At 31.7% G+C, this 13,335-nt stretch overlaps 2 protein-coding genes across 5 annotated transcripts in view; both read left to right on the top strand.

Annotated features, from left to right (window-relative positions):
• Positions 1 to 13,335, top strand: part of LOC127880267 (uncharacterized) — a 536,299-nt gene that overhangs the window by 492,144 nt on the left and 30,820 nt on the right. The window lies entirely within an intron of this gene.
• On the top strand, positions 3,320 to 11,515 carry LOC127880265 (uncharacterized). Of its 4 annotated transcripts, none has more exons than XM_052427599.1 (12): positions 3,320 to 3,858; positions 4,375 to 4,435; positions 7,167 to 7,367; positions 7,527 to 7,607; positions 7,948 to 8,049; positions 8,157 to 8,189; positions 8,381 to 8,416; positions 8,694 to 8,945; positions 9,094 to 9,286; positions 9,671 to 10,129; positions 10,469 to 10,594; positions 10,775 to 10,928. In XM_052427599.1, exons 2-12 carry the CDS (start codon positions 4,377 to 4,379, stop codon positions 10,787 to 10,789), a joined length of 1,557 nt encoding a protein of 518 aa, XP_052283559.1. In that variant the 5' UTR covers positions 3,320 to 3,858; positions 4,375 to 4,376; the 3' UTR covers positions 10,790 to 10,928. The 4 variants fall into 4 exon arrangements, with proteins under 4 accessions (XP_052283559.1, XP_052283556.1, XP_052283557.1 ...); XM_052427596.1 differs by having other exon boundaries at positions 3,324 to 3,858; positions 10,759 to 11,515; XM_052427597.1 differs by lacking the exon at positions 8,157 to 8,189 and having other exon boundaries at positions 3,324 to 3,858; positions 10,759 to 11,515.

The following is a 13,335-nucleotide window of genomic DNA, read 5'->3' as shown; positions in this document are numbered from 1 at the left end:
TGCGTTTAAACGAACTCGTTTATTGGTTCAGTTTAAGACAAGAACAAAAGAAAACTGCAGACTATTTGGGCGTTATAATCAGCTTTACCAAACGATTAGCGTTGGCGTCTTCGTCGGAATTTGATTTGAAGAGGTAGGTCCATCAAATTTCAACGCTCTGTAATCTATAAAAGTAAAAACAACATACCCTTTTCTTGCACGTTCAATGATATGTGATGTCTATTAAACATTTGATATTTGCAGAGAATGGGAAATGTCGTAAGACGATATTCGAAGTTAATGTATTTCGTTGAATTCTTGCTTACTGTTAGTATGAAGGAACACGTTTGATGACATAGATTTGATCATTCATTTTTATTATTCATTATTGTCTTTGTTTTAACTTTTGTTATTACACAAATAATTTTTTTTGAGCGCAAATGAGACATAAAAGAAATTTGGCAGCTACAATGTTATATCAATCAATAATAATTTCACATAAATGATTTCAGACTAAATGAAGAATTATATGAAAATACCTCTAAAAGGGAAATTGTTGATATAAAACATTATTTTTGCACATGCAATTATACACCAATAACAATTCAAGGAATACTGTTGCAAATGTTTAATAAGAATTCAAAGAAATAAATCAATGTAACGTTTGTACAAGACGGTGAAGATCTTGCAGATTATTTGGTGAAGCAACCATAAATATACAACAAAATCAAGTAATCAATATTATCACCATTAATTGAAGCGATAACAGGCGTCTTTAAAAGTTAACTCTGGCAATTGACAAATTGAAAGAAACTTTGACGAACGCACTTCAGGAAAAAGACGATCTAAGTACCCGGTAACCAGTCGTTCAGTCAATTATCGTTTTCCGCAAGCTATTCACTGTGTTACTAAAACAATTTTACACATCAACTTTTTGTTATAAGTCAAGTTTAAAGAACATTTGTACAAGTACCGTTCAAATAACATGTACTAAAATAGTGTAGACTCAGTAAGTTTGCAGTTGCAAACTGAACACATAATTATCCGAATATTGCTGACCTGAGTGATCCTAATCGCCAAACAAACTGGCGAAAAGATTCTCCGAGCTGTATGACAACGAATGGATTAAAAATTACTACTCAATAGGAACAATACAATTTTGTTGGAAACTTCATAACCAAGAAGAGGTGTGCATAATAGTATGATGTTTTCAGCAACTTTTTTTATCAATTATCGGCCTTTGGTTGCAGATGACCTTAGCTCTCCTTTTTTCAGCAAACAATACATTGTTTTTTAAACACCGTTAATTTCAACTAACGTTTCTTACAGTATGTTGATACATTTTGCTATTCAGTCATTTTTTTAAATTTGCTCTAACAATCAAAAATCCTTTTGACACAACACGCTGTCGAATGCATCTGTTTTGAAAAAGCATGAGCTTTACCGACAATATGAAGGGAGCATATAATAAATTTGTATTTATTATTTCTGAGAAAAAGAATGTCAACAACAACAGTTTGATTCTACGACCGCAAAGACAAAACCATAACGACACCCGATGAAAAATGCGTAAATACAATCACCGTTGAAACGAATAGTACACACTCATATAAAATCGACTTCTTAGACACAGAGACGCAAAACAAAACATCAAAAGACCACGAAACATTATAATGAGGCAAAATAGCACCACGAAGATGCCCTTGTTAATGGATCGAAACAATTCAAGAGTCCAAGATATGCTACGGTTGAAAAGCTACGTTTTCATGGCAAAGTTAAACTTTTCAATCATAGTGAATGATCATATGGTAGTGTAAAAAGGTAGGATCTATAGCATTCACATTATTTAATGCGATAATATGATCTTTTTATGTCTAAACCTAAAGAGTATTATAATATTCAATGTATTTGTTTTCCCAATAGGTAAGCTGTGCACTTAGTTTCGTCATCAAATGAGCACATACATTCAGAGAATAAAATGGTCTATATTTACACGTATTTCGGTCCTTGTGAATACAACTTTTAGTAAAAAGGAAGATATTTAATATCAACATTTTCCCTTATTATTAGATAAATATGTGTTTTTTTTCGATGTCGATGTTACCTTGTACGGTTTAAAAGAAGAGACAATTATTTAATAATTCTAGCTGGAATCAGAAGTGGAAATTGCATCAGTTACTTCTGATTTTGAAAAATTGTAAACTACTGAAAAAAAAACATCAGTGACATCAGAAAACAGAGTGTACATGCTATGTTTTATGTATTCATAAGTATTTTCAGATACAAAAACATATGATTGCAATCATAGTCCATCAATGCCAGAATATTATATTAATATTTTGCTTATTATAAATAATGTATTTTGTGACTAAAAAATTAATGACACTGATTTTCATGCAATTTTGCAGATGATATCAAATGCAGTGATTGCAGATATGAATCTACACGATTGTGAAAAAGTGTTTTCATCAATATAAAATCATGCGCATTCATCTGCTGGGAGAGGCAACTCCATCCACCACTCGTCTGCCTGGAGTTTGTAGATGTTAATAATCAAACACGGTTCAATACAACGACATATAAACACAACACAAATGGTGGCTCTCGGATTGATCTCAGAGTAGTGTGACCGGCATTGTACCTGTATAAAGGAGGACCGTTGGTTAGCAAAGGTGTTTCACGGGAGAAATAACTTTTAATGTGTCGTTCAAAGGATTTTTTTTTATTGTATAATAGTTTAACCGTAATAAATTTACTATTTCTGTTTTTCCTGGACTCCCAGAGAATATTTTTTATTGCCGTGTGTATAGATTCAATTAAGTTGTTTTAATATGATTGTGCCTAAATGCAAATTTCTTAAATGCAGATCTTGACCCTTTCCGTCCCTTACCTACATAAAGACCTTTCCCTCAAATTGCATGGTTGTAGTTTTCTAGATATCGTGCTGATACGGACAGACCTACCAACCAATTTGCCGTGTTCCTTTCCGACCGACTTTCAGACTGGTACAAAACTTTTCACTACCACATCTTCGAATGAGGGGGGGCATAACAGCATACCATTGTTTACTGATCTTACCACCACTTCAACTCTAAAATAGTACGCGCGGCTAGCATTAATTAAGTACATTAATAACAATTATCCATGACGCCATTAGGTATTATAACAGACAAATATCACGTTCCGTTTTAAAAGTTTCTTTAAAAAAACGTGTCATTCAATTTGCAGCGTTTACTGTTAGTAAAGTTTTATGAGCTACGCATTAAGCAAACTTTGTAAACCGTAACACGTTTAATAAGCACATGCAAATTATGTAAATACGGGGAAAACACTCCAAACTTGAAGTATCATGTTCTGCTAAAGATTTATTATATTTGCGTTTTTGTGGGTGTACATAAGGCTCATTTGAAATTCGTGTGAAAGTATTCGAAACATCTGATATTGATGCATATTTTCATGGAATACTTATATTTAAACATGGTGAATCAACATGCCATTCGATGCAATTTAATTGTTTGCTTAATAATAAATAAGAAGTTCAATTGTACATTGTGAAAATGTATATAAACATTACGATAACGTATCTTGAATGCCTGATACACGATATGAGGTTTGAAAACGAAACTAGACGTTACTATTATGAATCACGTATATACCTAAGAGTGTGCTACTTTTAGACTGACAAATTATGTTACTCGTCATATTTCAATATTTACATGAATATAGCATGACTGAGGATATCAGAAGAGGGAATAAAAGTTAAAAACTGAAAATAGTGTAGGTTTATGCATAGGCCTCATTGAATTGGAAAATGTAAATAAGAAGATGGAAAAATATACATAAGGATAGCTGACACTTATTATACCAAAAAAGGACTAGGTAAGATTTATCTTAAAAGCTAGCCATGTACTTACAGTGAATAATATATACTGATAGGATCTTGTTTCGGGTCGGCGTGTTCGGTTTATGCATATCTGGGTTTATTGGTATTAAAAAACGTCCTGGTTTAAGGTTTGCATACCATACTTTAAATGAATTTCGAAGTTCATAACATATTGCTAAAATGATGTTTTGCTTTTTATAAATAAATACATAGTTTATTGCAATATGATAAAACATTTACTTACAGTACACTGAACAATAATATCTACACATGTCAGTTACGTGAAGGTATATGTGTATGTACATGCTTTTAATGGCAATTGATAAAGAAATTGAATCCACCACAACACAAATATATTTTATTGGAATTATAAAACATAAAGTTTAAGGCTGTTTCTTTAGTATTAACATTCATTTATTTTATTTACAATTATTAATTCTAAACTGTACTAAGGTGATTATTACACATGTGGTATTATTTTTTATGATTTAAAATACTTTGAAAACTTTTAGACATGGACGACAAGGATACCCATTTACGGGACAACCATCAAGTATACGGCACGACTATATGGTATCCTTAAACATCGTTTTATAACTCTGTATGCATTTTTGCATCATTCGAAATGTCTAATAAAATACAGTCGGGTGTGTACATTATACGGAAATAAACTATAAAACAACAATTAAAACATAAAAATGTATTCATTACAGATGTTGGCGCTAAATTAAAGTTATTATTTGTTAATGGTTATGCATGTGAATTATGCGAACTAACTTAACATACCTTTTTTAAGTCGAACTTATATTAACTTTATCTATTTTAATAATGGTAGATTTTGTTACGCATTATTTATATATGCATTCCACCAATGGATCATATGATGTCGTAAATAATGACGAATTTCACGGAAAAAAAGCAGCAACAGGATATGACATTTAAATTAAGGTGGTTTTTTTAAAGGTATTGCATTTAATCTATGCACGAGACTCCGCTTTATAACGGTTAATCGAACTTTCGATCGATATTAACAGTTTTAGAGAAAAAAATCCACTTAAACCTGTAATTGTTATGGCAGAATCCAGGTACAACGTTGTTATTGAGCTGTTTTTCTTTTATAAATGCTTCAATTAACAACTTAACATACTAGAATTTAGTCAGCTGCGTATAAGTAATATAAAACTTATTCCACCGAATACAATTTGAAAACAGGCGAAAAGAATGAGAGAAACTACATATGATTTTATTTTAAGTGGAAAACACGAAAGCAAATATGCACAGAAAATGTTGAAGCGATTTTGAAATACCATTTATACTGAAACACTCACAATTGATCGCTCGCCATCGGTCGAATTGATTTAACGACTCAACAATCAGATACCGTATATCGCTCGTGGAGCGTTATATGGTTTTATGTAAGAAAAATGAATAAACAGAGCATGTCGACTCAATTGATTATCGATCGCACAAAGTAATTTAGCAGATATTTTTACCCGTTTATTTCATAATCTGGTCTTCGCCCCGTGAATTCTCTTTGACTGTTAAGAAATGTGATATATTAAATTACATAAAAGTTCGTTGTATCAGCTAGGGGACTCGCTTATATCAAGTTTTGAAAACTTGTTTGTATAATTTAGGCAATAAACATGTAGCAGGCAATCTTAACAAACGAGGTAAAATTTATAAATCGATTCATAGTATGAATGCCATAGTCTTGATTTAAATCGAGCCACATTTAAGTTTTCAACACATGGTTGTGTGATTTCCCCCAAATAAACTAGACGCACATGGAAATTGATATTTGGTTGAAATTGGTATAAAAGGGACTACTTAGAGTCTATATCGATATCGATATAGAATATTCAAAGCAAGTGAAATAACTGTAAAGCTTTTTCTCTCTTCCGTTACTCAGTTTAATGTTAAACTTTATAAAGTCATACTCAACTAGAGAATCGCGTGTCCGATTGACATGAAACGCATAGTGCTATAATCCATGGTACGGAATACATGCTACGATTATCGTTTAATAAGACGCATCTTTATTAAAACAAATCACATCATAAAGGATAGTAGTGATCGGATCGTCTGTCTCTCCACATACCAAACACCCATAGAAAGTATAAGAACCATATCTCTGTCTTGAATATTAACGCACTAATTTCGCATTGATTACACTTCATGTGCGAGAATATCTGCATTCGTATAAAAATGACTACTCAGAGTATAATATATCTTGATATAGAATATTCAGAGCGAGTGAAATAACTGCTACTCTTTTTCTCTTTGTCGTTACTCAGTAAAATGTTGAAACATATCAGCTTAGGCATGGCACTACACCGTTTTCGTCTTACAAGCGTCCGTTACGCAGTCAAATGTTAAGACATATCAGCAAAGTCAATGCGCTAAACACAATTATCGTTCGATACGTGCCCGCTTTTCAGTATGCTGTTAAGACATATCAGCGAAGTCATAGCACTTCACATGAATATCGTGATATTGGTAATAATTGCATAAACTTCGAATTCATTCCAAAACAAATTTTTTTTAATTGAATTATTATTACCGTTTACATTCGTATTTGAATTAATGTCGAGGTAATCTCTAAAACTACGAAGACAAGCAACAAGCTGTGCATCAAAAAGAAACCTCTCGGTCCGTGCTTAAGCCATCTCATTTTGCTCATTTTTGTCGTTGTTAAAATCTGAAAACAAATCATTATGGGGCCTCTTTAAGTTGAAGTTTCTATTAATTGACAGGGTCCGTTTTTAAACAAGTCATATATATCTCGTCCCAATTAATCAAAATACTATAAAAAGCAACCTATTTACTGGTAATTTAAAGTTTATGGACCTGTTATCAGGTCCAGTCAGCGGATAGTATAGAAACATCAGACTTGAAATAAATTCAATGAGATTAGGTCATACGTGAGTTCGAACATTATTTGAATACAATAATTAACACAATAGCTGATTAAAACTGGTTTAGCGGGTCGACTTTTCTTCGAGCGATGCTATTTTCATTTAATTCGTCATATTTTGATCACATGCTCCCCCTATTCAAATTCACAAGGTGTTTCAGTTCTGTGAATTGTCGATATATTACTTCAGTTAAGAATCATTAAACCACATGACGTTCAACATATAATCAAATTGATAAAGTCAAAATAAGTTATACTGTTTTTTACATATATCTTCTTAAAATATATAGCTTCATCGCAATCGTTAACAATGTTTGGTACATCGCATAAGACAATCATTTCTTTCTTTTGATAATTAAACATATTTTGTCTTCATTTATTCGCCAGGGATAATGCAACTTGCAGACAATGTGAAACAATTGAACAAGAATTGAAGAAAGTGAAAGTACAACTACTGATAGTAGAAGCAGACTTTCAAAAAGCTAAAACTGAAATTGAGCTCGAAAAAACAAAAGTCCGTTGGGAAATGGAAAGAAAACTATCCAGAAAAGTGTCTACACGTTTGCCAAAAGATGTTTCGATGTTCATGTGAGTAATGACAAGTGCATCAATGTTTGAGTATTTTACTCTGCGACGAAAGAGTAAAAGTAAATCTAGCTTGATTATAATTATAAATGCAAAAACAATCAAGTGACTTCAAATCTAAAATAGTCCGTCCTTAACTAAGAATGTGTGTTTATATTTCAGTCAGTCACTCGAGAAGGATGTTATCGATGCTAAGGATACAATCAGACGATTGAAACATGAATGTGTGACATTGAATGAAAGGCATGCGTTTTCGTATAGTTCACTGAAATTATTAGTTAACAAATCATGTATCGATACAAAGTATAAGTTCAGAGCAAACAACGTTTACTTCAACAAAACACTCGCACGTAAATATCGCAATGCACAATGATTTTAGTTACATGTGCAGGTAAACTTCATGATTTGTCAGCTGTTTTTCAGTAAACTTTGTATAACATAAAACTGTTTATGGATAAAACAAAAATAAGTTTAAGTATGTGCATATAACTTTTATACCGATGTTGTGAATGTTACTCATGGTTCATAACAGAGCATTCGTTGATAAAATGTTGCTTTTAAACAAATTCTTGTATTGGTGTAGTTTTAAACATGAACAAAAGAAAACTACAGACTATAAGGGCGTTATAGACAGCTTTACCAAACGGTTAGCGTTGGCTTCTTCGTCGGAATTTGATTTGAAGAGGTAAGTCCATTGAATTGCATCGCTCTGTAATCTATATTAGTAACAAAACTATTCTGTTTTGCAAGTTTATGGATATGTAATGTCTATAAAATATTGAATATTTGCAGAGAATTAGAAATGTCAAAAGACGAGATTCGAAGGTAATGTATTTCTTTGTATTGCAGTATGCAGGAACACGTTGATGACATTGTTGAGATCATTTAATTTTAAGTCACTATTGTATTTGTTTAAACTTCACGCAAACAAATTCTTTGAGCGCAAATGAGATGTAAAAGAATTCGCAGCATCAATATTATTACAATCCATAATAAATTTACATCAATGATTTCAGACTAAACAAAGAATTGAATGAAAATACCTCTAAAAGGTAAATTGTTGATATAACTCATTAGTTTTGCACATGCAATGATTCACTGTTTACCATTTAAAGCATATTGTTGGAAATGTTTAATTATAATTAAAAAAAATATATTGCTGCAATGTCTGTACTAGACGGTGAAGATCTTGCAGATTATTTTGTGAATTTTAGAAGTACCCATAAATATACAACAAAATAAAGCAATCAATATTATCATCATTAATTGAAGCGATGCACAAAATACTACCTATTATTAAATTAATTGATATTGAGAAATAAATTACAGGAATGTCAACGACCAATTTGAACTGCAAAGACAATTTGAAATACAGAAGAGTGTTGTTCAAAACATGCAGACACAGTTAGATAAGACTATCCAATATTTGAAAACGGAAAACGACAGATTTGATGCTCATAAACAGTCGCTACTCAATACTGAAACTGATGACAGGCGTCTTCAAAGGTTAACTCTTGAAATTGACAAATTGAGAGAAACTTTGACGACCACACTTCAAGAAAAAGACGATCTTACTATCAGGTAACCAGTCAATAAATCGATTATCTTTAACCCCAAGCTATTCACTGTGTAAATAAAAACAATTTAACTTATCATATTTCTGTTATTATTAAAGTTGAAAGAACATTTAATAAGTAACGTTTAAATAACATGTTCGTAAATATTGTAGACTAAGTAAGTTAGCAAGTGCAAGTTTAACAAACAATAATCCGAATATTGCTGACCTGAATGATCCTAATCGCCCAACAAAACTGGCTGAAGCATTCTCCGAGCTGTATGACAACGAATGGACTGATGCGTTTGAAAAACTAAAGGACGACGATGAAGTTAAAATAGTTAATAGCCTGTTGACTATGTTGCAGGTATATTTGTTTACACGCGTTACAATTTATTTGTTTTCAGCACAGGTTTTCATTTAAAATAACTACGGAATAGAAACAATACAATTTTATTGGAAACTTCATAACCAAGAAGAGGTGTGCATGATAGTATGATGTTTTCAGCAACTTTTCTATCAATTATCGACTTCTGTTTGTAGATGATAAGTGTGTACACAACTGTCGTGTTATACTTTAGCTCCACTTTTCTCAGCAAACAAGACCTTGTTTTGTTTAACACCGTTAATTTCAACTAAAACTTTAACAGTATTTTGATAAATTGTGCTTGCCATTCAGTCATTATAAGTCTGCTCTAACAATCGAACGTCCTTTTGTGACCAAGCGCTATAGAAGGCATACTTTTTTCAGAAAGCCTATAGATTTAGCGTGAGCTTTTCCGAGCATGCTTCAGACAATATAAAGGAAGCATCTACAAAATTTGTATTTATGATTTCTGAGAAAAAGAATGTCAACAGCAACAATTCTGATTCTACGACCGCAAAAAGCCTAGACGACAAAACCATTACGGCACCCGATGAAAAATGCGAAAATACAATCACCGTTGAAACGAATAGTACACATTTACCTAAAATCGACTTTTACGACACCGATACTAAAGCGATATCATCTCAAAAAAATACATCAAAAGACCACGCACATTATAATGAGGCAAAACAGCACCACGAAGATGTCCTTGTTAATGAATCGAAAACAGATCCTCACTATTCAAGATCAAGTTATGCTAAGGTTGAAAAGCTACGTGGGCACGGCAATGACAAAGTTGTCGATCATAGTGAATGCTCATCTGTGACTGGTAGTGTTAAAAAGGTAGGATCTATAGAACTGATATAATTAAATGCGATAATATGATCTTTCTTCGTCTAAACCTATAGGGTATTCTAATATGTAATGTATTTGTTAACCTTATAGTGTAGGACTTGTTTTTCTTATAGTTTAGCAAAACACTAAGTTTCGTCATCAAATTACCACATACATTCAGAGAATAAAATGGTCTATATTTACACGAATTTCGGTCCTTGTGAAAAAACTTTTAGTAAAAAATAAGATATGTTGTACCAATATTGTCGCTTATTAATAGATAAATATATTGGTTTTCGATGTCGATGCCAAGGTTTAAAAGAAGAGACAATCGTTTAATAATTCCAGGTGGAATCAGAAGCGGAAATTGCAACAGTTACATTCAATTTTGAAAAATTGCAACCTACTGAAAAACAACATATCAGTGACATCAGAAGACGGATTTTACATAATTTCAAAGATCAAATTATTTCCGTTGGTATTTTTATTCATTCAATAAGTATTTTCAGTATTTTACAGAAACATTGCAATCATAGTCCATCTATTCCAGAAGATTATAATAATATTTAGCCTATTCTAAATAGTGTATTTTGTAAATAAAAAGATATTGCCACTGAATTTATCATGCAATTTTGCAGATAATATCTAATGCAGTGGTTGCAGAGATGAATCTACACGATTGTGAAAACAGTATTTTTACCTACGTGAAGGCATGCGCATCCATATGCTGGGAGATGCGAATCCACCAACCGCCAGTCTGCCTGGAGTTCGTAGATGTTGATGATCAAACACCGTTCAATACAACAACATATAAACACTACACAAATGGTGGTTCTCGGATGGATTACGCAGTGTGGCCGGCATTGTACTTGTATGAAGGAGGACCGTTGCTTAGCAAAGGTGTTGCACAGGGGAAATAACTTATACTAGTATTGTTTTTTTATGAATATAAAGAGGATATTTGTTTGATTCGGTGGAATATCGATTTTAATTCAGGAGTGATCATACAAAGTAATATCTTGACGAGTGGCGCAGCCAGGAGTGAAAATAAAAAATTCTATGATCACGAGTGAATTAAAATCGACATTCCACCGAATCCAACAAATTTTCTTTTTATTTTGTGCTTGTTTTCACCATTTATTTACATTGTAAAAGAGTTCAAGTGGAGAATTTCAATGGAACAATGACGTCATTTGCATTTGGTTAAAAAAACTACGTAATTTCACAGTAAATCAGTGAAAACTTTTGATAATTTTCAAACTTATTTTTCACTGTTTGAAACAGTGAAATATCAGTTTAAATTCACTGATATTTCTCTATAAACCATCGGAAAGCATAAAATAATTGTATTGTACAATATTCTTAGGGGAATAATATTGACTTGTTCATTGATAATGCAGATTTAGATATTTTCATATGGATACTAGTTTGTGAATGTATGCATGCAATCGGGTTTTAGTTCTCACAGAAAAAATACTATAACATTCTGGTATATCAATTTTTCGCCTGATATTCATAGTTTCAGAGAACACTTCCACCCAATTTAAAGGGACCGTCAACCACAAACGACGAAGGAAAAATAAAAGTTCTAAAATACCTTATTTTTTACAATAATTAGTTTATATTGATTAAAATATTGCGACTGGTCTAAAGCATTACTTGATAAAAGTTAATATTTTCAATATATTCAGTAATAAAATTTTGCGATGTGAAATCGAAAGTACATCGCAAAAATAGGTAAAATAACGATATACACACAATAAATAGCGCAAGTAGATTTATCATTATATATATATAATATATACAATTCACTACGCATGCACAATTTGCATTCCTGGGTTTACCACGTGACGATGGTGATCAATATACTTGCGTTATTTATATTTAACTGGAAGTTACCTGGTACCTGTACCAATAAAATTTTATTACCGAATATACTGAAAATATGAAAACTTAACAACTTTTTCAAGTAATGCAATATACCAGTCGTGATATTTTAATCAATATAAACTAATTATTGTAAAAAAATGCGGTATTTTATAACTTTTTTTTTTCGTCGTTTGTGGTTGACGGTCCCTTTAAATTGTAATGGTATAATTCACGTACCATTCATAAATGCTTCATTTAACAACTTTAGCTATCAACATTTAATCAGCTATGTGTAATGAATATATAATTTATTTTACCGAATCAAACTAAAAAGACACGCGACAATATCAAACGTAGTTGGGAATAACGTGAATGTAAAAACTACATCATAATGATTTTATTTTCGGTCGTCTATATAAAGGCGAGACACGCTTATGTCAAGTTTTTAAACGTACGTTTGTATAATTTTAGCAATGTTCGTAAATCTTCACAAACAGTTGTCAACAAACGTTATTGTGGTTTTTATTTATGTACATGTATGTAATATGAACTCATCTCAACTCAGTTTATTAAGTAAAAAAAGTCCAAACTACACAGTATTTGACACAAAAGATAACACATGTTTGTAGTTGCGAACACATCATCTTAATTATAATATATATCAATGTATTGCATTGTGTTCATGTTACATTTCAAATATATCAGCTTATTAAATTTTGTTCAAAAGTTGATACACATACAAACATAATTTCAATAGTGTATCATTATCTGTTTTGCTCATCAGGTTATATAAGTCAAGTACAGTATTTCCACCCATATACCAGTTATATAGAAAATCTCTACGAACAACGTCATATTAACTACATTGAAAAAAACACGCATGGTATTTGAATCAATAATATATACATTATTCTCGCTAAAATAAAAATTACAAATTCTCGAATTATATGCAACATGCAACTGCCTACCAACTTAAATATTTAATTTGGGATTGGAGCACCTAAACTTGAGTAATTGCTTCCAGATATTTTAGCAGAATTTCCAACTGCAAATACATTTGGTGTTAAGAAGAGATTTAAGGTTCTTCTAATGGTTACCTCTAGATGAATTGCTAATGCCATTGTGCCAATTTTGGGTGACGCAATCAATTTTACGCTGACAAAAATTACATAAAAATAAATCTACGTTACCAACATCCTGACAGATCCAGACGAAACCGAAATTATATAAATTTATCCATAATGTGTTGTAATCATGGTATTAACTTTCATGAAAAACAAATAATAATTAGTGGAATCAATCAGGACAGTTTACATGCGTATAAAACAGTGTCGATGTGTTCTTTA

This window comes from Dreissena polymorpha, chromosome 4 (genome assembly GCF_020536995.1).
Source record: "Dreissena polymorpha isolate Duluth1 chromosome 4, UMN_Dpol_1.0, whole genome shotgun sequence".
Taxonomy (NCBI): domain Eukaryota; kingdom Metazoa; phylum Mollusca; class Bivalvia; order Myida; family Dreissenidae; genus Dreissena; species Dreissena polymorpha.
Note: the sequence above shows the minus strand (reverse complement) of the source record. Positions and strands in the feature narration are given on the sequence as shown.

Excerpts from the sequence above, each read along its gene's own strand:
- LOC127880265 (XM_052427596.1), top strand. The coding sequence starts at position 4,377 with ATGGACGACAAGGATACCCATTTACGGGACAACCATCAAGTATACGGC. Across the intron at positions 8,050-8,156 it reads TCGGAATTTGATTTGAAGAG|AGAATTAGAAATGTCAAAAG; the intron begins GTAAGTCCATTG and ends GAATATTTGCAG. Across the intron at positions 10,130-10,468 it reads TGACTGGTAGTGTTAAAAAG|GTGGAATCAGAAGCGGAAAT; the intron begins GTAGGATCTATA and ends TAATAATTCCAG.